The sequence below is a fragment of the Oryzias latipes genome, chromosome 19, assembly GCF_053564925.1.
Source record: "Oryzias latipes strain Hd-rR chromosome 19, Olatipes_Hd-rR_3.1".
Classification (NCBI taxonomy): domain Eukaryota; kingdom Metazoa; phylum Chordata; class Actinopteri; order Beloniformes; family Adrianichthyidae; genus Oryzias; species Oryzias latipes.
Genome location: NC_136255.1, coordinates 27718893 through 27742217, shown reverse-complemented (window position 1 = coordinate 27742217; position 23325 = coordinate 27718893). Strand labels below are relative to the sequence as shown.

Genomic DNA, 23325 nt, shown 5'->3' with positions numbered 1-23325 from the left:
TGCACCTGGTAAGGTGTGGAGCCACGCCCACATTCTCCTCATTCCTGAGGACTGGCAACCCCCAACAGCAAACCACTTTTTCTGTGATACATTTTGAAAGCCTCACAACTTTAGGTCATCAAACGGAAGCACCAATTTAGAAATCGGACGTTCAATTCAAGAGTCCATAATCCGGGGGGGTTCCAGAGCTGTGGGGCAGAAAGACTGAATGCCCTGCTCCCCATGGGGAAAGATCCAGAGACATGGGGCGGGGGGGTATGAATAACAAAGTGATGCGTAACCAGTGTAGCTGCTTGAGTACAGAGAGGGAGGGGCCTCATTATTGGACCAGTTGAAGTGAGTTTCAAAAACTATTCCAAACTTAAATGAAAGTTAGTTCCGGTGTATTTTGCCCAAAGCTTGTATGAAAAATTAATTTCGCACCTGAACACAAAAAGAAATATTTTTTTTCCTTAATGTTAATTACTACAAATAAACAGGAAGATAAGTGTTGAATTCAAATATAAAATCGAACTTCTTCACATAAAACTGAATTCTTCATGATTTGTGATCTGGCGCCCTCTGGCGGCGCACCTCCGCTCCTGCAGCGCGGCAAAAGCGCGCCCCCGTCCGCCGCGCCCCCGACACCCGTCCAGGAGATCTCCGTCCGCGGAGGATGTCAGTCCGGCGAAGAAGTTCGGAGGAAACGTTGCAAAGGAAGCGCGCGCTTTTCTAGAGGAACCGGGTTTCCGTCGCAACCAGGTGAGACTCAGCTGCGTCTAAAGAGCGTTTGACCAGAATCCCGGTTTATCGGCGCTTCTCCACCTGATTAACCGGTTACTGCTGCCACTTTGGGGGTTAAAGGGGAGATATGGAGAGGGCGGGAGGGGGGGGGGGGGGGTTACTGTGTTTCATCATTTTCTGAAAGTTTTCCTCGGACCTGCAGCAGGACTCCTGCGCTCGTGCGCGTCTTTGGGCTGCAGTCTCTCGGTAATCCCGGATTTTCTTTAATCTCATCAGGACGCAGAGTGTCCAACGTGAGGGGTGGGGGGAAGGGTCATACTCAGAGGTCACGGGGGCGCGTGCCTTCTGAGGAGGAGTTTGGGGGGAATTTGGGAGAAGTTCTGATCTTCTGGCTCCGCTGCCCCCCCCCCCCCCCCCCCCCCCCCAAGCGGACAGGCTGACTGCTGAATCAACAACAAACCCCTCCACACACCCCACACCCCCCCTCCAAAAGTGCTGATGCATCGACACCTCCAAACTGGCCGCGCGCGCCCGCAGCGCTGTGGGAGCCTGATGACAGTTCTGCAGCGCAGCTCTCCTCCGCACGCGCGTAAATCTGCTGTCTCCATCGATCGCGGGGGGGGGGGTGCACGCGCTTAAGCTTTTTCATTATCACTCCATAGGGCACTGACCCCCCCTCCCTGTCCCGCTGCCAGCATGATGAAGGACTGCCTGCAGTTTCTCATCGAGCCCGCCAAGAAGCTGAAGGTCCGATTGAAGGTACTGCGCGTGCGCGCCACAACATTTCAATGTAAACACCATCAGAATGTCATGCATACATACATGGTCCCTGTGACCATCGCGTGACACCTTCAGAACAAGTCACGAAACTCTAACCCAGTTCGCGCCCGCGGGGCGCGCGCGTGCGCCTTGCAGGGCTCCCGCAGGCGCGTGACGCAGCAGGAGAAGGAGCCGCTGGTGGAGAGCCAGCTCTTCATCATGGAGCTGGCGCGTGAGCTGAACAGACTCTGTCAGGTGAGCGCGGCTCCGCCCCTCCGTGTCCCCCCACCACGCGCGCTCACCTCCCCCTCCCTTGCAGAGGTCCAACATCCTGGCCCACATCTGGACCTGCGAAGACGTGTGGCCCCCCCACGTGTGCCGTGACTTCATCGTGGACTGGGCCGCTGTGCTGGAGAGGAGGGTGCAGGTACATGGTACGCGGGAGGCGGAGCGCGTGCGCGTGCACGGCGCGGGGTGACGTCTGTGTTTGTGATTCAGCACAAGATCCTGCCGTCCGAGTTCCAGTACGAGAAGCGGGCCTGGAGGGAGCAGCTGCTCTGCATGCTGGAGTCGGGGGGCGAGTACGACATGGGCCCCCACAAGAGGGTCATCATGGACTGGACGCGGGAGATTAGGAGCAGGACTCAGGTGAGCCGCCTCACCCAGTTCCGAGCGCGTGTCTGCTAGAAATTGACCTGAGCGTGGCCCCGCCTCCGTGCAGCCCCCCCTGTGGCCTGGTGAGCCCACGATGCTGATGCTGGACGACCTGGAGCTGCAGTGGAAGAGGGGCCGCCTGCCCACGCTGCTTCCCGCCGTGGAGCTGCTCATGCTGGCCCTCCTGAACGCAGACGCGCCAGTGAAGGTGCGTGGGGGCGTGTCCGAGTCCCGGGGGTGGGGCCGAGTCTCAGGCGCGTGACTGTTGTCTGTGTGCAGGAGGACGTGACGAAGACGTGGCTGCTGAATAAGCAGAGGAGCCAGAGGATGGGTGCGCGCGCACGGACACGCAAACACCTGTAGCCCCACAGCCTCACCTGTAGCCTCACCTGTCTGTTCCTAACAAGAGACCAGAGAAACACATTCGCTTGTTCCAGTAATTCCAGCCTCAGTGTGTTTTGGTGGTACATTCTGACGCTAACTGCACGTTGGCGCTAAAGCAGGAACTTGTCAGACCTCAACCGGGGGTGGGGCCTCAGCCGCTTTTCTCAGACATTAACCTGAGAAAAGCGGGAAAGCAGAGTCCAGCAGCTCCTCAGGTGTGTTTTCATGCTCTTCCTGTTTCTCCCTACAGGGGCGGTTCCGTACATCCCCCACAGCGGTGAGTTCAGACCCCCCCCTTCTCTTTTTCTGTTTTAGAGCATCATTTGATCCAGAATCACCTGTTTGTCGTCTGGAAGTGACTCAGAAGGTTATTCTGCACGGACGCGCCTCTTCACGCGCGCCACATTTGACTAAAAGGAGGGTGTCCAGGTCCCCCGAAGGTCGTGTGATCCCGCTTTCAGACTGGCGCCCCCTGCGTCCCACTGTCACATCCGATTAGCAACCCTGACTGCTGACAGCGGGCCCCCGGCGATAACGGGTTGCAGCTCTGAGGGTCTCCTTTTATGGGGGAGGGGCTGACGTGAATGAGCAAGGATGAGCTTGTTTGATCTGAGTTTGTAACTTGGTTTTCCATGTACTCCATATAACTGTGTATGTAAGTAACTGTATTGTGAAGCACCGCCCCCAGCTACAGCCCCGCCTCCGTATGAACGGTCGAAAACATTTATGACAAACCTGTTTAGTATTCTGTCAACATGCTGGATATCAGGCCTAACCAGTAATAACAAAACTACAACCAGTTAACTAGTGATGGATAAAAATGTAACCAGTGAGCACTCTTTGTCTGTTTTGGACACATTTTCACAAATTATTCTGATGCAATGTTCGCATATTTCTCTTTATTGTGAAGGAATAATAAAAACTGGAACCAGAAGGGTTAATCCTGGGTGGAGCTTTGCTGCACAGCCAATAGGAGGACTTTTTCATGATTACATCACTCCTCCACATTAGCATATTGGAACACCAGCTGAGGACTAGTTCGCTAGTTGACTAGTTAGCAGAAAAAGTCCCCACTAGTAAACTAGTGTACATTTTTAACCATTACTAGTTAACCAGTTGTACTATTGGCTTTACTTATTGGCTTAAAACAGTCTGATATCAAGGATATTGATTTAATGACAAAAAGGCTTCCATAAATTTACAATCAGAGCTGCCGTCGCCCCACCGTCGCCCCGCTGTCTCCCTGCCGTCTCCCCGCCGTCGCCCTGCAGTCGCCCCGCCGTCGCCCTGCAGTCGCCCCTCCGTCTCCCCTCCGTCTCCCGGCCGTCGCCCCGCCGTTGCCCCGCCGTTGCCCTGTCGTCGCCCTGCAGTCGCCCCTCCGTTGCCCTGTGGTCGCCCTGCAGTCGCCCCTCCGTCTCCCGGCCGTCGCCTCGCCGTCGCCCTGCAGTCGCCCAGCCGTCGCCCCGCCGTCGCCCTGCCGTCTCCCCGCCGTTGCCCTACAGTCACCCCGCCGTCGCCCTGCAGTCTCCCTGCAGTCGCCCCGCCGTCGCCCTGCAGTCGCCCCTCCGTCTCCCGGCCGTCGCCCTGTCGTCGCCCTGCAGTCGCCCCGCCTTCTCCCCGCCATCGCCCTACAGTCACCCCGCCGTCGCCCTGCAGTCTCCCTGCAGTCGCCCCGCCATCGCCCTGTCGTCGCCCTGCAGTCGCCCCTCCGTTTCCCGGCCGTCGCCCCGCCGTCGCCCTGCCGTCGCCCTGCAGTCGCCCTGCAGTCGCCCAGCCGTCGCCCCGTCGTCGCCCTGCAGTCGCCCCGCCGTCTCCCCGCCGTCGCCCCGCCGTCGCCCCGCCGTCGCCCCGCCGTCGCCCTGCCGTCGCCCTGCCGTCGCCCTGCCGTCGCCCTGCCATCTCCCCGCCGTCGCCCTACAGACGCCCTACAGACGCCCTGCAGTCGCCCTGCAGTCGCCCTGCAGTCGCCCCGCCGTCGCCCTACAGACGCCCTACAGACGCCCTGCAGTCGCCCTGCAGTCGCCCCTCCGTCTCCCGGCCGTCACCCTGCAGTCGCCCCGCCGTCGCCCTGTCGTCGCCCTGCAGTCGCCCCTCCGTCTCCCGGCCGTCGCCCTGTCGTCGCCCTGCAGTCGCCCAGCCGTCGCCCCGTCGTCTCCCTGCTGTCGCCCCTCCGTCTCCCGGCCGTCGCCCTGTCGTCGCCCTGCCGTCTCCCCGCCGTCGCCCTACAGTCACCCCGCCGTCGCCCTGCAGTCTCCCTGCAGTCGCCCCGCCGTCGCCCTGCAGTCGCCCCTCCGTCTCCTGGCCGTCGCCCTGTCGTCGCCCTGCAGTCGCCCCGCCTTCTCCCCGCCATCGCCCTACAGTCACCCCGCCGTCGCCCTGCAGTCTCCCTGCAGTCGCCCCGCCATCGCCCTGTCGTCGCCCTGCAGTCGCCCCTCCGTTTCCCGGCCGTCGCCCTGCCGTCGCCCTGCCGTCGCCCTGCAGTCGCCCTGCAGTCGCCCAGCCGTCGCCCCGTCGTCGCCCTGCAGTCGCCCCGCCGTCGCCCCGCCGTCGCCCCGCCGTCGCCCCGCCGTCGCCCCGCCATCTCCCCGCCGTCGCCCTACAGACGCCCTACAGACGCCCTGTAGTCGCCCTGCAGTCGCCCCGCCGTCGCCCTACAGACGCCCTGCAGTCGCCCCTCCGTCTCCCGGCCGTCACCCTGCAGTCGCCCTGTCGTCGCCCTGCAGTCGCCCCTCCGTCTCCCGGCCGTCGCCCTGTCGTCGCCCTGCAGTCGCCCAGCCGTCGCCCCGTCGTCGCCCTGCTGTCGCCCCTCCGTCTCCCGGCCGTCGCCCTGTCGTCGCCCTGCCGTCTCCCCGCCGTCGCCCTACAGTCACCCCGCCGTCCCCCTTCAGTCTCCCTGCAGTCGCCCCGCCGTCGCCCTGCAGTCGCCCCTCCGTCTCCCGGCCGTCGCCCTGTCGTCGCCCTGCAGTCGCCCCGCCTTCTCCCCGCCATCGCCCTACAGTCACCCCGCCGTCGCCCTGCAGTCTCCCTGCAGTCTCCCTGCAGTCGCCCCGCCATCGCCCTGTCGTCGCCCTGCAGTCGCCCCTCCGTTTCCCGGCCGTCGCCCCGCCGTCGCCCTGCAGTCGCCCTGCAGTCGCCCCGTCGTCGCCCTGCAGTCGCCCCGCCGTCTCCCCGCCGTCGCCCCGCCGTCGCCCTGCCGTCGCCCTGCCATCTCCCCGCCGTCGCCCTACAGACGCCCTACAGACGCCCTGCAGTCGCCCCGCCGTCGCCCTACAGACGCCCTACAGACGCCCTGCAGTCGCCCTGCAGTCGCCCCTCCGTCTCCCGGCCGTCACCCTGCAGTCGCCCCGCCGTCGCCCTGTCGTCGCCCTGCAGTCGCCCCTCCGTCTCCCGGCCGTCGCCCTGCCGTCGCCCAGCCGTCGCCCCGTCGTCGCCCTGCTGTCGCCCCACCGTCTCCCCGCCGTCGCCCTACATTCGCCCCGCCGTCGCCCCGCCGTCTCCTTGCCGTCGCCCTGCAGTCGCCCCGTCGTCTCCCGCTGTCGGCCGGTTTCGTAATGGCGACTGGCTCTGTCTGCATTTCTGACCACGCTGACGATATTTTAGATTTGTAATCTGCTGCTGGCACGCTGGTTACACGTGACCTCTGACCTCTGACGGTTCTGTCTAAATGTGTTTTACAGTCTGGAACTGGATTTGTGAAGCAGCAGGTATGAAGCTCTTCAATGTTTCCATGGTAACCAGTCTGACCGGCACTGTAGAAGTGACCTGAATGCGTGTGAATAATCTGCTGTTTGGAGACGTGGCGTGGTCACCTGACTGTTGGCGTGTTTTGCAGATGAGGTCACTCTGGACCCGGACTCGGCGAACCCGAACCTGCTCCTCTCCGGCGATGAGAAGCGCGTGAGGTGCGGCCTGGAGCGCCGCCTCGTGTGTCCGTGTCCGCAGCGCTTCGACGGCTGGTGGTGCGCCGTAGGGAGGGAGGGCTACGCCTCCGGACGCCACTACTGGGAGGTGGAGGTGGGCGAGCGGGACTGGCGCGTGGGCGTGGCCAAAGCATCAGCCGTGAGGCAGGGCTTCCGGCCCCTCAACACAGAGACGGGGTACCTGACCCTGCGCCTGGAGAGGGGCTCAGACCTGAAGGCCCTGACGGTGCCCCCAACCCTCCTGCCAAAGGACCTGGTGCCCCGGAAGGTGGGCGTGTACCTGGATTACGAGGAAGGCCAGCTGTCCTTCTACGACGTGGAGAAGCGCTCGCATCTGTTCACCTATAACGAGAGCTTCTGCGAGGAGCTGTTCCCGCTGTTCGGGACTGTGGAGGTGGTCCGGGACCTGGTGGTGAGGCCCGCGGGGGTCCGGGAGCCCTGCCTCTGCCCCGGACCCTGCCTGTGGGCCTGAAGGTTCTGGTCCACCGGGCTTCCCTGCAGTGAGGACGAAGATGTCCGGCGCCTGCTTCAGAATCCTCTTCGTCCTTCAAGCTTCTTCAGCAAAACGTCTTCATCAAACCAAAGCTGCTGGAAATATTCAGTCACGTCATCCATGCCCAGGTTTTTTTAAGTCAAACTTTATTGAGATCAAACGCAAAGACGATGCATGCTGATGAGACAACAGCTCAGATGAACAAACTGCATCCATGTCACACATTTCTGGAAGCTGTCAATCATTTTCTGTTTTGCTAAAATAAAATTGGTACAAATATTAAATATGTCTGAAAGTAAAAAGGACATTTTAATGTACAAATGGAGCAGAAATCTCCTCCAAAAGGGCAGCTGGATGAGGGTGGGGCTGAGGCCGGTTGGTGAGGGTGGGGGCTGAGGCCGGTTGGGTGAGGGTGGGGCTGAGGCCGGTTGGGTGAGGGTGGGGGCTGAGGCCGGTTGGGTGAGGGTGGGGCTGAGGCCGGTTGGGTGAGGGTGGGGGCTGAGGCCGGTTGGGTGAGGTGGGAATACCTGCAGAAGTTCAGGTTAAAGGTGCTTTGGGATCTAAACACATCTTAGGACTCGTAGATCATCTCCCTGGTGACAGACACCCCCCCCGTCACGCTTCTCTGAACCACCCCCCGTGTGATCTGTCGCGTCATCATGGCACCCGCCTCCGTGTGCCGTGTGGTCATCATCATGCCATCTGTGGGTTGGGCAGGTGGGGTCAGAGAGTGAAGGGGGCAGAAATGAGGAGGTGCTGGGGGTCCTACCTGAGAAGAAGGCGTCGCTGTGGGAGGAGCTGACCTCTGTGGGCATCTGGAACACCTCCCTCCTCGTGGCGGACTGGCTGCTGTACTGCGACAGAGCACCTGCGGAGAGACGCGCCCCGTTAGTCGTCAGGCGAGTCGCCATAACGTGCGGCGTCACGAGTCAGCTGACCTCCATCCTGGGACTCGATGGTGATGATCCCCTCCCGCTCGGGGCCGAAGCCCTGCGTCGTCCGGGCCTGGACCTTGAACTTGTACGGGATGTTCTCAGTCAGGTTCGGGACCATCAGGCTGGTCTCTGCGCTGTCGCCGCTCACCTGGAAGGAGCGCCGGTCACCTGGGGGAGACAGGAAGTGAGGCGGAGGTCTTTAACCCAGCAGATGGACGCTTTTCCTCAGATCTTTAAATCACACACGGAGGTTCAGACGATTATTTCATTTAATAAACCGGCCCGTCACTCCTGGATCCAAACCAGTGCGGTCAGACAGGGAGGTGGGAGTGTGATGGATTAGGGCTAATTGTCCTTGTCCTATAAGAGGTTCTGGTCAGTCTGGGTGGGGGCTGCTGCTGCCGCTTTCAGGTTTAGCAAACCTTATGAAGAATCCCCGACCACTGCTCACCTCCGCCGTGCAGCTGCTCACAGCTCACCACGTAACCCAGGATGTCTCCGTTGGGTTGGCGGGGCTTCTCCCAGCTGAGCTGCAGCGCCTCAGGGCTCAGGGCGGTGAACACCAGGGGGCCGGGGGCGCTGGGGGTGCTGAGGGTGAACGAGGACCCTGCGGAGACACGGAGGAGAATCAGCACGTCTTCATGAACACAGCATGGACACAGGGACAGGACGGGACGCCACCTGGCACGGGGCTGAGGGGGCTCCTGGGGTCCACTGCCGACTCGATGGTGATGACCCCCTCCCTCTCCGGACCCCAGCCCTCCTCGCTCTGAGCCTTCACCTTGAACAGGTAGGAGTGGTTGGGCAGCAGGTCGTGGATCATCACCGAGTTCTCCGCCGGGTCGGTGACGTTGATCCGCTTCAGTTCCCCTGCAGGAGGACATGAGAATGAGGAGCGCCGCAGGAGGCCGCAGGAGCCCAGAGGAGGTGCACCTACCTCCGCTCAGCAGCTGGTACAGCACGCAGTAACTCAGGATGGGTTTCTCACAGAGCGGCTCCTGCCAGCTGACTCTCAGGGCAGTAGGACCCAGGGCAGAAAACACCAGCCTGCTGGGGGTGTCTGGCACCCCAGGAGAGACTCTGGCGTCTGAGGAGAGAAACCTGTTACAGGGACCCCCCCAAAGACTCAGACAGAAGCAGGAAGAACCCCCCAGCCCACAGAGCGGCGCCTCCATGCGGGTCCTCTGCAGACTCACCCTGCAGGACCCGGTCCAGACTGAACAGCGCCTCGCTGACGTCATGCGCCGGCCGGCCGAAGCCGAACTGCTGGGAGCTCTGCATCCCAGCCGAGCCGAAGCCACCTGCGGGCGCGGCGAGCGGGGGAGGGGAAAGGGAGGGGCGTAGATGAACAGAGGGAGGGGTAGAGCGACAGTCAGCACAGCCCCCCACCCTGCAGACTCATGCATGGTTCTGGTTTTACCGAAGCTGGTGAAGCTGCTGGAGGCGTCTCCCATCACGATGGAGTCACGGATGTTCTCCTCCACGCAGCCTCTGCTCCCCAGGCGCCTCCTCATCACCACCTCAGTGGTGTGCGCTCCTCCGGCGACCCCCACCTGCCTGATGGTGCTACCTGCAGGAGCAGAGGGGGAGGAGTCAGATCCTCCTCCCGTCTGGACCCCCCCTCAGGACGTCCACTCACCAGATCCGGAGAAGTAGGCGGAGTTTGTCTCGGTGGTGAAGGAGCTGCCAGCTCCTCTGTAGGCGGAGCTGAGGGTGGACATGGGGGAGGACGATGTCGACAGGTTGTGTGTGGTTGACCCCCCATGAAAGAGGAAGCTGTGATCTTTGGAAGAACGCAGAGAGAGGTGGGTTTAACTGAAGGAACCTCAGAACGTTATGGAACCAGAACGTCAAAGTAAAACCGGACTGGTACCCCTCGGGGGGGGGGGGGGGGGGGGGGGGAACTGAGGTCTTTGGAACACCTGTGGACACTCGATCAGGAAGAGGACAGTTTATCCTCACCCCACCCCCCCTGCAGAAAGCGTGGCCTGCCAGCGCAGAGGGTAACCCCCACCCCCCAGCTGGGTGGGACAGGAGCGGACAAAGACAGGTCCCCAGAAACCTTCCTCTGATCATCAACTGGAGGCGGGGCAGTTGATGCCTTCAGTGGGGGGTGGGGGGGCAGCAGCAGAGCAAATGAGGAAAGGGGGTCCCTCGCTGACAGCCGGCCGGTCGCTTCGATGCAGCGGTCTTCACCTGGCAGAGGCGTGCGGGCGGAGCTGGGGTGGGGGGCCTCCTCGGCGCCGTCTGTGCTGAGCCGACCTGGGATGATCTCCACCCGCCTCCCCCAGGACACCTGACGGAGGTCCAGCTCCGACCCCACCAGCTGCACGTGCTGCCAGCCTTCGGAGAGACACCGGTCAAAAGGACCGCTTCATCACACAGACGCTGGACGCCTCAGGGGGAGGAGCCACAGAAGAAGCTCGCAGCTCCTCCAGGATGGAGGTGGGGGAGGGGGAGGGGGAACCTTTAGCCCCTGAAAAGTTCCAAAGCTCTGACAGAACAGGAAACTGAAAGGGAACTCTAGCTCTAGAGAAACGATTAAGTACCCCAATATTTAGCCAGATCAGACACAATAAATCAGTTTGTGTGAAAAATGGTCTGAAAACGGAAACATCTTCCACAGGGGGCGGGACTCACCGTCACCAGAGACGCTGGGCGCCTTCGAGCTAGAGGGAGATCTCAGCACGTCGTTGCTGTACATCAAGAACCGGTCATACTCCTCGCCTTCCTCGGCATCCACAATGGGAACGTCAGGAATGATGGGAACTAAAGAGGAAGCGGTCTGGAGTCAGAGTGGCTCAGGATCAGGACCATCAGCAGGATCAGCATCAGGACCATCAGCAGGATCAGCATCAGGACCATCAGCAGGATCAGCATCAGGACCATCAGCAGGATCAGCATCAGGACCATCAGCAGGATCAGCATCAGGACCATCAGCAGGATCAGCATCAGGACCATCAGCAGGATCAGCATCAGGACCATCAGCAGGATCAGTATCAGGACCATCCTGCAGACTTACTGGACAGAGGTCTGGTGGGCTGCGATGCCAGGTTGATGGTGGCGTCTTTAAAGGGCCCCCAGCCCACCTTGTTTTGGGCCCGGACCTTGTACTGGTACGTCTGGGCGATCTGGAGGTTCTCGATCAGCAGCATCCTCTTCTTGGGGCTGTCAATCATCACTTTCTTAGCAGCCCCCGCCGGCTCTGCGGGGCAAGAAGAAGTCTCGGGTAAGACAAGGTCGCAAGCCGCCAGCAGGCCGAGCTGTGCAGTTTCTGCTCACTCTGATCGTCGTTGATGGGGGTGTACAGGACCTCATAGGCTGTGATGACGCCATTAGGCTCTGCAGGCTCCGCCCAGCTGACCTGAGTGACGGTGGGACTGATGACGTTGAATGCCAAGCGACCAGGTTCTCCAGGAACTGGAGGAGAGCAGGGAGAGCAAGGAAGAAGAATGATCGTAGACGCCAGAGTGAGTGAAGTCCACAAACATCCAGATGATCATGAACCCTCACCGTCCTCCAGCGTTTGGCAGGGAACCATGCTGGACTCGTATCCGTCTCCGAGGGCGTTGTAGGCGCAGACTTTCATCTCGTAGTCGCAGTACGGGTACAGGTTGGTCAGCTCCGCCTGAGGACTATGCACATCTAAGATCTCAGCGTCTTTCTCTTGGTCTCCATAGATCCAGTACTTGACCTGAAACAGCAGAAGGAAAGTTGAGGGTTGGAAGAACCGGTCTGAGTCTGATGAATGGAGGTACCTTGTATCCTATGGGGTTTCCGGGTGGGGGCTCCCAGTTCAGGCGGATGTTTCTCGGTCCGGTGGCTTTGGCCGTCACGTTTTCTGGAGAGAGAAGGAAACCACCCGGCGAGGTGGCCTTCGGACTGACGTAACCCATCCGTTGAGGAGCCTGGGACATTTCTGGAGATGGAAGAAGTGTCAGTGGCTCCTTAAAGCTCCGCCTTCTCCCGGGACAGTGACGGGTCTCACCTTCCTCTGAGATGTTGACGAGCGTGGTCCTCCTGTCTCCGAGGGAAGCGTTGCTGCTCGGGTCGAACAGCTCGAGTTGCAAGGACTTCGGCTGGACGAGTCCCTGAAGGGCTTGTGAGTTGATCACGATGTTCTTCTCCGTCTCTCCAGGACCGAACTTCAGAGGACCAGAGAGCTCAGAGCGCTGCTGCGTTTTTGTTCGCCACTTGACGGTAACAGGATCGTCATGGTCGGGAGTGCAGACCACAGGGATGTGGTAGACCTGATCTGTGCTGGAGAAGGTCTGGGCGGTCTTCTTGAACATCACCACACTTGGTTCTGGATGGAGAAAAAGACGTTCAAAGAAAGATCTCCTCCAGAGACCGGTAAGACAGGCTCCGCCTCCTTCACCTGGGATGTCTGTGATTGTCACGGTGGTTCTGGGATGGCGTCCCAGCTTGGCACCCTGCCGCGGGTTACTGAGGTCCACCGCAAACTGCCGAGGCCGCCTGTCGTCCATCAAGCCGTCCATCTCGGACGGATCCAGCAGGGGGACCGGGATGACCTTCTGGGTCTCTCCAGGACCGAAGGTCAGCTCTCCCTCTGTGGCCACGAAGTCCTGCAGTCCAGACAAACAGAGTGTTACGGCGCCTCCTGCTGGAGCAGGACTGCACGCGCAGAAGCTGCCCCCACCTTCTTGTCCTGTGCTGTCAGGTCTCGTGTCCTGTAGGACACCTGGGCGCGTCCGTCCTCCACGATGTCTCTGGTGACGGGGACGCTGGCCACTCCGTCCAGCCGGCTGCAGCTGAAGGTCGGCTGGAGGAAGGAGAAGATGCTGGAGGCTGAGGAGGAGCAGAGACTGCTTCAGGAGGTGGAACGAACCGTTTGTCCCCTTCTGCTCGCACCGTTTGAATGTGACCCCCCCCCCACCCCTTCAAACGTTTGTGGGGGCTATGAGGTCTCCGTTTGCTCCCACCCTGTGAGGAGATCCGTCTCTCTGATGTCCCAGACTTTTCAAAATAAAGGCGCTCATAGCTGCAGCTTCATTCCTCTTCAGGTCAGACGGTTGCTCCTGACCCCCACCCCCTACCCCATAGAGGGTTTCTCACCGCGCTCTTTGATGATGGTGATGTTGACCCGCCGTTTTCCGATCTCTGCGATTCCCAGCGGCACATCGATGGCCTCCACCCGCAGCGTCTTCTTGTCATCGTCCTGGTCTTTGATGAAGAGCGGCACGTGGACGTCCACCAGATCCACGCCCTCCTGGAACTCCACGGCTCCGGCCGCCTCTGCAGCAGGAGAAAGGCGGTCGTGAGGGTCACCAGCAGAACGGACGAGCACAGCCATCGTAACCGTGACCCCCCCACACACAAACCCCTGTCTGTGGCCACCGTGTAGTATCCGGGCGCCACTTTGAGGTTGCGGAAGCTTCCGGACTGGACGTTCTTCTCCGTGAGTTTGATGATGTCCTTGAAGCTGCAGCGCGGGGCTGCCAGAACCGTGTCCACGATGGCGTAATCCTTCCTGGGGGGTGGGGGGACACACACAGAAGTATGACTACAATGTTCTCCAGGAGGAACCAGGAACCAGGATTTTACCTTTTCCCAGCGTTCTGCTGCACCCTGGAAGAAAAGAGCAGCGTCAGTTTGTGACCAACAGACTGACAGCAGCAGGTTCTGGGGGGCGGGTGGAGATGGGGGGTCCTAACCTGAAGTTGGTCTGCTTCACCTTGTGGGCTCCTGGGATCTGCTTGTACACCTCGTTCAGCTGAGGACAGGGGGGGTCGGTTCTGGTGAATCAGTCTTTGATGGGAGGAGCTTAACAGACAACGCCACTCACGTTTTCAGAGACTTCACTGCTGAGTTGCTCCGCCTCCACGGACTCGGGCCAGGACAGGTTCTCGTTGAAGGGGCGGTTGAGCCGCAGGGAGATGGGGAACTTGACTTCACAGGGACAAAGGAAGAAGGTTAGGACGTTTTTCATAGTAAGAGCCCCTGCTGCCGTTGTGGCGAGGCATCAGCAGGACACTCACTCGTCTCTTGGCTGTTGGGCGTGGCCAGAGCGGCGGGATGATCCGGTTCCCGGTGAACGTTGTCCGTCACCGTCCAGCGGACCACGTCGGGCCCCTTCAGAGGACCGGTCCTCACCATGGGGGTGTCCAAGTGGTCTGAGTTGATGCAGGACTGGCGAAAAAAATACTCGTCCTCCTTAAATCCCACCATGCGACCTGGAGAGACGACAGCGGGAGGTCACCCGGGTGGGAGGGGTGGAACTGTGATGTCACAGTCACATGACGAGCCTCTTACCCCTCCTACAGCACGGCAGCAGGGCGAGGCAGCTCTGTGTGAAGACAGAAGGTGGTCAGAGGGAGGCCAGAGCGGCGTCCGCCTGCTCTCAGGTGGGAGGCTTTACCTGCCAGCAGGAGGCGCAGCAGGCGCAGTACTTCCAGCAGCAGAGCAGCAGCAGCGCCAGCAACAGCAGGAGGAACAGGAGGAGCGGGAGCAGCCAGAGGAGGCCACCAGGAGGACATTCTGACGGGTCAAAGCACAGCGTTGGTCTGACTCTCACCTCCTCATTTCAGCAAAAACACGTACAGCCTGATGCCGGTTCTGGAGAACCCTCAGAATCTTGATCATCTTAACCGTAAACCCGTCCTCATCTGAGACATAAACGGGGGTTTTCAAAATTCCCGTTTATCGGCTCACCTTTATCTTTGAGCACCTGGATCAGCAGCTCTTTGGAGGAGGGCAGGCTTTCTACGGTGTACCTGAACGTGCAGTCATCATCTTCATCCCTGAAGCTGCAGGAATCCACGACCGTCTCCCCTGAAAGCAGACAGAGCTTGTCAGATCGGGTCAGCGTGGGGCTGCGGGTGCTTGGCTCCTGCTGCCTACGTTCTTTCAGCTCCTCCACCAGCTCCACCTTGAACAGACACTTGTCGCACTTGGCCTGCTCCTTCTTCTCGCCCGTCTTCCAGGCTTTGCACTGAGTGCAGCTCTTGCTGGCCTCGCAGGCGCCCAGCTGGAACTGAAGCAGGAGGTCAGAGGAGAAGCAGGGTTCTCTGCCCTGCAGGTGACAGGAAGCTCACCTGGAAGTTGGGCTCGCAGGTGGAGGTCATCTCGGTGCCGGAATCAAGGCACTCGCAGCGGCCGCAAACACACTTACCCCGCCCACTGCAGATCCCCTGACACACACACACAGATGTTAGACGGCGAGGTGACGGAACCGCATACCCCGGTGGAGGTTCTCACCCCTCTGCTGTCCAAACAGGTCTGGTTGCTCTTGGGACACTCGCAGGCGTCGCCCTCCCATCCCTCAGTGCAGGCGCAACGCCCCATCAAGCACGAGCCGCGGTCTGAAGGGGTGAAAGGCAGACACGTTTAGCGTGGAGGCAGGAAGTTCATGAAACAGGAAGTGAGTCTGATTCCATGACATGATACAGGAAGTATGTCTGATTCAATGTCATCAAACAGGAAGTACGTCTGATTTAATGTCATCAAACAGGAAGTACGTCTGATTCAATGTCATCAAACATGAAGTACGTCTGATTCCATGACATCAAACAAGAAGTACGTCTGATTCCATGTCATCAAACAGGAAGTGAGTCTGATTCCACGTCATCAAACAGGAAGTGAGTCTGATTACAATCCATGAAACAGGAAGTGAGTCTGATTCCACGTCATCAAACAGGAAGTACGTCTGATTCAATGTCATCAAACAGGAAGTTAATCTGATTCCATGTCATCAAACAGGAAGTATGTCTGATTCCATGTCATCAAACAGGAAGTACGTCTGATTCCATGTCATCAAACATGAAGTACCTCCGATTCCATGTCATGAAACCGGAAGTACGTCTGATTCCATGTCATCAAACAGGAAGTACGTCTGATTCCATGTCATCAAACAGGAAGTGAGTCTGATTCCACGTCATCAAACAGGAAGTGAGTCTGATTACAATCCATGAAACAGGAAGTGAGACTGATTCCACGTCATCAAACAGGAAGTACGTCTGATTCAATGTCATCAAACAGGAAGTTAGTCTGATTCAATGTCATCAAACAGGAAGTATGTCTGATTCCATGTCATCAAACAGGAAGTACGTCTGATTCCATGTCATCAAAAATGAAGTACGTCTGATTCCATGTCATGAAACAGGAAGTAAGTCTGATTCCATGTCATCAAACAGGAAGTACGTCTGATTCAATGTCATCAAACAGGAAGTATGTCTGATTCCATGTCATCAAACAGGAAGTACGTCTGATTCCATGTCATCAAAAATGAAGTACGTCTGATTCCATGTCATCAAACAGGAAGTGAGTCTGATTCCACGTCATCAAACAGGAAGTGAGTCTGATTACAATCCATGAAACAGGAAGTGAGACTGATTCCACGTCATCAAACAGGAAGTACGTCTGATTCAATGTCATCAAACAGGAAGTTAGTCTGATTCAATGTCATCAAACAGGAAGTGAGTCTGATTCCACGTCATCAAACAGGAAGTACGTCTGATTCAATGTCATCAAACAGGAAGTTAATCTGATTCCATGTCATCAAACAGGAAGTATGTCTGATTCCATGTCATCAAACAGGAAGTACGTCTGATTCCATGTCATCAAACATGAAGTACCTCCGATTCCATGTCATGAAACCGGAAGTGAGTCTGATTCCATGTCATCAAACAGGAAGTACGTCTGATTCCATGTCATCAAACAGGAAGTGAGTCTGATTCCACGTCATCAAACAGGAAGTGAGTCTGATTACAATCCATGAAACAGGAAGTGAGACTGATTCCACGTCATCAAACAGGAAGTACGTCTGATTCAATGTCATCAAACAGGAAGTTAGTCTGATTCAATGTCATCAAACAGGAAGTATGTCTGATTCCATGTCATCAAACAGGAAGTACGTCTGATTCCATGTCATCAAAAATGAAGTACGTCTGATTCCATGTCATGAAACAGGAAGTAAGTCTGATTCCATGTCATCAAACAGGAAGTACGTCTGATTCCATGTCATCAAACAGGAAGTGAGCCTGATTACAATCCATGAAACAGGAAGTGAGTCTGATTCCACGTCATCAAACAGGAAGTGAGTCTGATTACAATCCATGAAACAGGAAGTGAGTATGATTCCACGTCATCAAACAGGAAGTGAGTCTGATTACAATCCATGAAACAGGAAGTGAGACTGATTCCATGTCATCAAACAGGAAGTACGTCTGATTCCATGTCATCAAACAGGAAGTGAGTCTGATTCCACGTCATCAAACAGGAAGTGAGTCTGATTACAATCCATGAAACAGGAAGTGAGTCTGATTCCACGTCATCAAACAGGAAGTACGTCTGGTTCAATGTCATCAAACAGGAAGTACGTCTGATTCAATGTCATCAAACAGGAAGTATGTCTGATTCCACGTCATGAAACAGGAAGTGAGTCTGATTCAATGTCATCAAACATGAAGTACGTCTGATTCCATGTCATCAAACAGGAAGTACGTCTGATTCAATGTCATGAAACAGGAAGTACGTCTGATTCAATGTCATGAAACAGGAAGTGAGTCTGATTCCATGTCATGAAACAGGAAGTATGTCTGATTCAATGTCATCAAACAGGAAGTGAGTCTGATTCAATGTCATCAAACAGGAAGTACGTCTGATTCAATGTCATCAAACAGGAAGTACGTCTGATTCAATGTCATCAAACAAGAAGTACGTCTGATTCAATGTCATCAAACAGGAAGTACGTCTGATTCCAAATCATAAAACAGGAAGTTAGTCTGATTCCACGTCATGAAACAGGAAGTGAGCCTGATTCCACGTCATCAAACAGGAAGTACGTCTGATTCCAAATCATAAAACAGGAAGTTAGTCTGATTCCACGTCATGAAACCGGAAGTGAGTCTGATTCCACGTCATGAAACAGGAAGTGAGTCTGATTCCACTCCACGAAACAGCAAGTGAGTTTGATTTAACATCATAAAACAGGAAGTGAGTCTGATTCCACGTCATAAAACAGGAAGGGGGGTCTAAGGGCAGGGATGCCAGTATAACTTAGTCAGTTTGTTAGTTCATTTAAGTATTTTCCTATTGAACTCTTTGTATTCATGATCCTTTTGAGTTCATGTTTTACTTCGAAGCCCATCGAGACAACTGTTGTTGTGATTTTGGGCTATACAAATAAAATTGAATTGAATAGGAAGTACGTCTGATTCAATGTCATCAAACATGAAGTACGTCTGATTCCATGTCATCAAACAGGAAACAGGAAGCGAGTCTGATTTAACATCATGAAACAGGAAGTGAGTCTGATTCCATGTCATCAAACAGGAAATACGTCTGATTCCACGTCATGAAACAGGAAGCAAGTCTGATTTAACATCATGAAACAGGAAGTGAGTCTGATTCCATGTCATCAATCAGGAAATACGTCTGATTCCACGTCATGAAACAGGAAGTGAGTTTCCAAAAAATGCACATTTCTGTTTTCTGCCTATTCAAGTATAAACCGTTGCTAAGTAACAACAATTTAATGGTAGTCAATCCAATAATTTAGAATAATGTATGTTGATGTCTACTCTATAAAAATGATCGGAAATGTGGCTACATCTGCTAGTTAGTTTCCCAAATGGAATCATATAAGAAATGAATAAAATAAGGCCCAGGACGGAACCCTGAGGGACTCCACAAGATATGTCTGGCGAGCTGCGGTACCATTGCAGAGGAAGCCGCCATGCCTCTGGCATTGTGTCCGGTCGTACTGGCAGAACGGGCCCTCGAACTGCTCAGGGTTGTAGCACATGCAGGTTCCACACGCCTGACAGTCGCCGCGGCCTGAACACGGCTGCGTCATGCCAGGGCCCATGCACTGGTTGGTGTCCAGAACAGAATCCTTCTCTGAACAGTTGCAGAAGTTTCCGAGCCTGAAAGAGAAACGAGGGAAAAGGATTCAAATCGAGCAGAAACCTGGTGTGTCTTCGCTTGTCCTGAACATCCCTGTGGTGGACTCACCAGCCGCTGTGGCACTGACACTTCCCGCACACCAGGTCGCCGTTTCTGTGGCATCTGTCCGACTTCAGGATGGGAGTCTGCAGGAAACATCTGGACATGAGTCCACCATGACAGTCAGTGAACGTTGCAGCTCATGCACGCAAACCTGACCATCTCACAGCTGCAGGAAGGACACAGAACGGAGGCCTTAATGCTCATGGCGGCGTTGAAGGTCGTGGGTTTGACCCTCATGGTGCCCTTCTGATCACTTGGATCCATATTGCAGACGAGCTCGTCATCAATGGTTCGCCGGGCCTTCAGAATCATCTTGAACTTTCCCTTGAGAGCAGACGAGAATGCAGTCATGTCCAACACCCCCTGAGCTCCAACATGGGTCATGAGGCATTCAGACACCTACAATCATCCCAGGCTCAAACTGGAAGTCTCCAAAATCTGCCACCTCCCCGCTGGTCTTCAGGAACTGAGCCTCGAAGGCTTTGGGCCGCTCCTCAGCACGGATGCTCATCTTGGAGCGAATACTCTGAAAGGCCGGGAGGATCAGACAGAGGAACGGTTTCCACCCAGACAGCGCCACCTGCAGACTCTCACCTTGAAGGCCTCCTCCATGACCTGCAGGATGTTGGAGGAGTCGTCCTGAAGCAGCCCGACCTCAGCGATGGGGAAATACGCTTTGAGTTTCTGCAGGCAAATTCCAGAAACATGGAGGTTCAGTGACCGACGCTTCAGCCAGGAGCAGAGCCTCTGAACATCTGAACACCACGGACTTCGTAGTACGAGTACGAGTGGTTGGTGACGGCGAAGATGGGGATGATGTTGTGCTTTCCCAGCAGGCGGACCAGCGTGGGGATGGAGGGGTAGTCCTGGGTGGTTGCTTCAGTGTATCGGCCCTGGTCGTCCAGGTGACACTGCTCGTCGTTTCTTGGGAGGATGCCGGACAGCACGTTGACGCCATCGGCCTCGTAGTGAAAGGCCGACTCGGTGGAGAAGACCAGGAGGTGCGTGCTGTGCTGACGCCAGCCGATCTTCTCCTGCAGCAGGTGAAGAATGGAGGCAGAAAAGATGCATCAAGACGACCAGTTTGGACATTTTCCTCAATCGGGGATTATTTTTGTTGGCCGGAACAAAAGAGGAAGTGACAGCAGCTCCAGGCGGCTGCACCTGAGCACCTTGGAGAGGAGGTTGGAGGCCACCTCTCCACCATGGACAGAAGAGAATCTGCTGCTTCACTGACTGCAGTCACAGAGAAACTTGAGACCCGGCAGGTCAACAACAGGAGAAGACCTTCCTTCAGAGAAGCTACAGGAGGTCGATCAGACTGCATGTCATCAGCTTCATCGGCGGATGGAGGCGGCCCCCCCAGACTCACTGACCCCGCACACTGCGGCCTGCAGGATGGCATCGAAGCCTCCTTCAGGAGCGTCCAGGTTCCCGGAGATCCTCTCCTTCTGCAGCTCTCGTGTGAAGTCCTGCAGGTTGCTCGTCAGCCTGATGACGCTCTGGAAGGAAAAGGGGGAGTCGCTGTTGGGCCACGGCTCCTTCAGCCTGCGGGAGGAGGGGGGACACAGGGTGAGGAGGAGGACTTTGGGTCCTTCATGCGGTCCTTATGTCTTCTCTCTCACTTTAAAGGCCTCATGTCGGTTTGAGGCTCGATCACTTTGTCCACAAACTTGCCAAAGCCGATGGTGTAGTCATCAGAGAGCTGCTCCACCAGCTTAGCTGCAGAAGATCACATCTGCTTCAGCGTCAGCGCTCCTCCTCGCTCAAAACACCCAGACACCTGCTCACCCAGCTTGTTCCCCATCTTCTTCAAGTTGTCCAGATCGTCTGCCATGGAGTTTGAGAAGTCCATGAGGATGTAGAGATCCAAAGGACCTTTGGTCGGAGCAAAGACCTCCACGTCCAGGAGCTTCTCCTCGCCAGGCAGGAGCATCATGCTCACCTGCTGTGGCGACACCTGGGACTGCTGCAGACTCATTTTGATCTTCTCATTCTGTGAGAAGAAACTGAAGTGAGCTACAGCAGAGGAACTGCAGGAGGAACACGAGGATGAAGACCCACCTGCTCTATGGACATGCTGCTCTTAGCCGTGATGACGGCCGCCGCTCCACAGCCGAAGGCCAGGATGTTCTCGTACAGATCACAGCGGGGGCCGCTGAAAACCTGAGGCGGAAACGAGAGTCGGGCCGCTGATGGAGAACCTGACAAAAAAGGTTCTGAAGAACCACAGGAGCGTCTGCCCTCACCTCTTCAGAGCAGTATGCGCAGCCTTTCCCCGCCTGCAGACACTGACTGCAGTTGCTGCCTCTGGCTGCAAAGCAGTAGTTTGCTGTGGGCGAAAGCGGAGAAGAACGTCAGTCACAGAAAAGGAAGGAACTTCCAGAGACACACCTGTGGGGACAGGTGAGCTGCTGCTGCTGCTGAGGGACCAACCGTCAGACGGACAGCTGTCTGTGAGGCGCAGGAAGTGACCGCCATCGTGTTTGAAGACACGCGTCACATTCAACGGCTTCAAAGACAGAATCAGCTGATCCTGATCTCAGAGACGGATCTTTACCTTCAGCGCCGCAGACGGTCAGACGGAGGAGCAGCAGGCAGCAGCCGGCTGAGAGATGCAGCATCCAGGTCCCCATCTCCTACCTGCAGACGGAAACCAGAAGCAGTCGGAACCACATCGGATCCACATTTTAATCTAATACTGATCCACATCCAAAGCTTCTTGAGGCTGAACTTCTCAAAAACACTCATGTGGTTCTGAGATGTGATGGACCTCCAGACCATCCTGAGGTGTCACAGAGGTCTGCCTGATCCTGGTCCTGATCCTGGTCCTGATCCTTCAGATCCTCCTGCTGTGATCTCTGCAGGTGTTCAGATGTCCAGGTTCAGGATCGGGCAGTTCTGATGAAAACCAGAGCTGGAGCAGATTTCTGCATCGTTCTCGCCTCACTACTTAATGGCGCCTTGTGGCGGCGCTAAACACACACGTCTGGAGCGTCCTGGATCCATCAACAGAGATCCTGTCGGCAATCAATTCAAGAACCAGACTCTACTGATCGAATCCAGAATCAACAGATTGATGGGGGGGGGGACTGAATATGCTATGCTGGCGGGGGGGTTCTGACGTGAAGGTAAACCTCACCACGCCGCCAGTTTGGAGAAAACTGCAAATTTACGGCTGGGAGGAGGAATTTCTCCCCCAGGCGAGAGAATGGGCGAGCTGAAAACACGTGTGTGTGTGTGGGGGGGGGGGGGGGGGGGGGGGGGGACTTGGTGCCTCTCTGTGAACCTGAGCTTCCAGGTGGATCCCTCCATGAATCCGCTTCAGGTGTCAGGAGACAAAAAGCAGCTTTTTCCCACTGGGGAGGGGCGCTCACCCCCCCACAGCCATGAGGATTTTTACCCCTTAAAAAGGTCAATTCAGACTTTTGCCTTTTAGTGCTCGTCTGCAGACGGCGGGTGGGGGAAATCAGTGGTTGATCTAAAACCTGAAAGGTGACAGGAGATCTAAGACCTGAATCTGGACCTGCATGTGGTTCACAGAAACCGGATCCGCTCAACCAAAGAACAGCAGCAAACAAAAGGATTAGGATCAAACCTCTTTCTGCTGGGCTTCAGTCCAAGACCCAAAGTCCACAAACCGAAGGAGGACAGGACTTCCTCTGCAGCTCCGTCTGCACGTCAGAGTCTGCTCCGGTTCAAAGTTCCTCACAGAGAAGAAGTCCTGTTCCAGGCTCCTCCTGCGTCTCCTCTGTCCTCCTGCGTCTCCTCTGTTCTCCTGCGTCTCCTGCAGGGACTGGGTTGAAGACTGAGCGTGTGCGAGCTTTCAGAGCAGGAGGAGACTGTGAGGCTCAGAGCGACTGACTGAATATGTGTGTGTCTCTGCTGTGACCCCTCCCTCAGCCCCACGTGCACACCCACACATGCACACACACACACCCACACTGTACAGGTGAGGCGCTCTAACAGAGAAAGTTACTTTACTTCCGTTTCCTCTATCTGTCTGAAAGCTGCACACCTTTGTGTGTGCCCCCCCCCCCCCTGCATTCCATTCAGTAGGAGTTCACCTGTGTGGGCTTGAGGCTGGCCCCTCCCTGCCCTGGGCGTGGCACAGCGAGCAAAACAGTGCCTGCAGGCTGCAGAAACAGTGCCTGCTGTTTGCTCAGCCGTGCCCTGCTGCACCGGTGCTGCCATGGCAACGCTCCGCCCCTCGCTCCCAGCAACGGAATGCCTGCACCGACAGGCCTCGCCCCCGCAGGTCTGACCATGAGAGAACCACGCCACAAATCAGCCTGTGACCCATTGCAGTTCTGGTGCCGGATTAGGAAAAAAAACGGGAACTTTCATTCGAATTCAATTCCAGAACCACCTGGGTGGTGCTTCACTGCTTCATTCTGCTTCATTCTGCTTCACTACTTCATTCTGCTTCTGTCTTCAATCACGACACGTTCCTCCTGTGAACATCAGAACATCTCCTCTTTTTGACGTT

General features: G+C 56.6%; 3 protein-coding genes across 10 annotated transcripts; 2 read left to right on the top strand and 1 right to left on the bottom strand.

Moving 5' to 3' along the window:
• Nucleotides 1–604: 604 nt before the first annotated feature.
• On the top strand, nucleotides 605–7217 carry zgc:194990 (butyrophilin subfamily 1 member A1). 3 transcript variants are annotated; one of them, XM_023949227.2, is made up of 10 exons: nucleotides 605–741; nucleotides 1386–1482; nucleotides 1639–1737; nucleotides 1802–1909; nucleotides 1981–2130; nucleotides 2204–2344; nucleotides 2416–2467; nucleotides 2771–2797; nucleotides 6198–6224; nucleotides 6353–7217. In XM_023949227.2, the coding sequence occupies exons 2-10, from the start codon at nucleotides 1420–1422 to the stop codon at nucleotides 6910–6912; spliced, it is 1227 nt and encodes a 408-aa protein (XP_023804995.1). In that variant the 5' UTR covers nucleotides 605–741; nucleotides 1386–1419; the 3' UTR covers nucleotides 6913–7217. The 3 variants fall into 3 exon arrangements, with proteins under 3 accessions (XP_023804995.1, XP_078793320.1, XP_023804996.1); XM_023949228.2 differs by lacking the exon at nucleotides 605–741 and adding an exon at nucleotides 1179–1312; XM_078937194.1 differs by lacking the exon at nucleotides 6198–6224.
• LOC144988043 (uncharacterized) lies at nucleotides 3695–6226 on the top strand (the record flags this gene model as incomplete). Its single annotated transcript, XM_078938114.1, has 1 exon — nucleotides 3695–6226. A coding segment is annotated over one exon (2406 nt), but the record flags the coding sequence as incomplete, so codon positions are not given.
• itgb4 (integrin, beta 4) lies at nucleotides 7178–22725 on the bottom strand. Of its 6 annotated transcripts, none has more exons than XR_013651449.1 (43): nucleotides 22435–22725; nucleotides 21397–21479; nucleotides 21086–21168; nucleotides 20901–21002; nucleotides 20628–20832; nucleotides 20462–20558; nucleotides 20213–20384; nucleotides 19607–19870; nucleotides 19431–19520; nucleotides 19240–19362; nucleotides 18993–19160; nucleotides 18843–18919; nucleotides 18546–18754; nucleotides 15087–15190; nucleotides 14924–15019; nucleotides 14730–14862; nucleotides 14541–14660; nucleotides 14248–14366; nucleotides 14142–14175; nucleotides 13868–14062; nucleotides 13675–13778; nucleotides 13544–13602; nucleotides 13434–13457; nucleotides 13211–13359; nucleotides 12945–13124; nucleotides 12529–12677; nucleotides 12247–12454; nucleotides 11627–12174; nucleotides 11382–11562; nucleotides 11151–11288; nucleotides 10891–11073; nucleotides 10509–10637; nucleotides 10065–10211; nucleotides 9508–9651; nucleotides 9289–9438; nucleotides 9065–9169; nucleotides 8806–8955; nucleotides 8550–8738; nucleotides 8320–8475; nucleotides 7872–8036; nucleotides 7703–7801; nucleotides 7451–7635; nucleotides 7178–7409 (listed from the first exon to the last, which is right to left on the bottom strand). XR_013651449.1 is itself a non-coding variant. In XM_023949223.2 (43 exons), the coding sequence occupies exons 2-43, from the start codon at nucleotides 21470–21472 to the stop codon at nucleotides 7505–7507; spliced, it is 5886 nt and encodes a 1961-aa protein (XP_023804991.1). In that variant the 5' UTR covers nucleotides 21473–21479; nucleotides 22435–22725; the 3' UTR covers nucleotides 7178–7504. The 6 variants fall into 6 exon arrangements, 5 of the variants coding, with proteins under 5 accessions (XP_023804991.1, XP_023804990.1, XP_078793297.1 ...); XM_023949223.2 differs by having other exon boundaries at nucleotides 7178–7635; nucleotides 11627–11787; nucleotides 11857–12174; XM_023949222.2 differs by having other exon boundaries at nucleotides 7178–7635.
• Nucleotides 22726–23325: the final 600 nt, after the last annotated feature.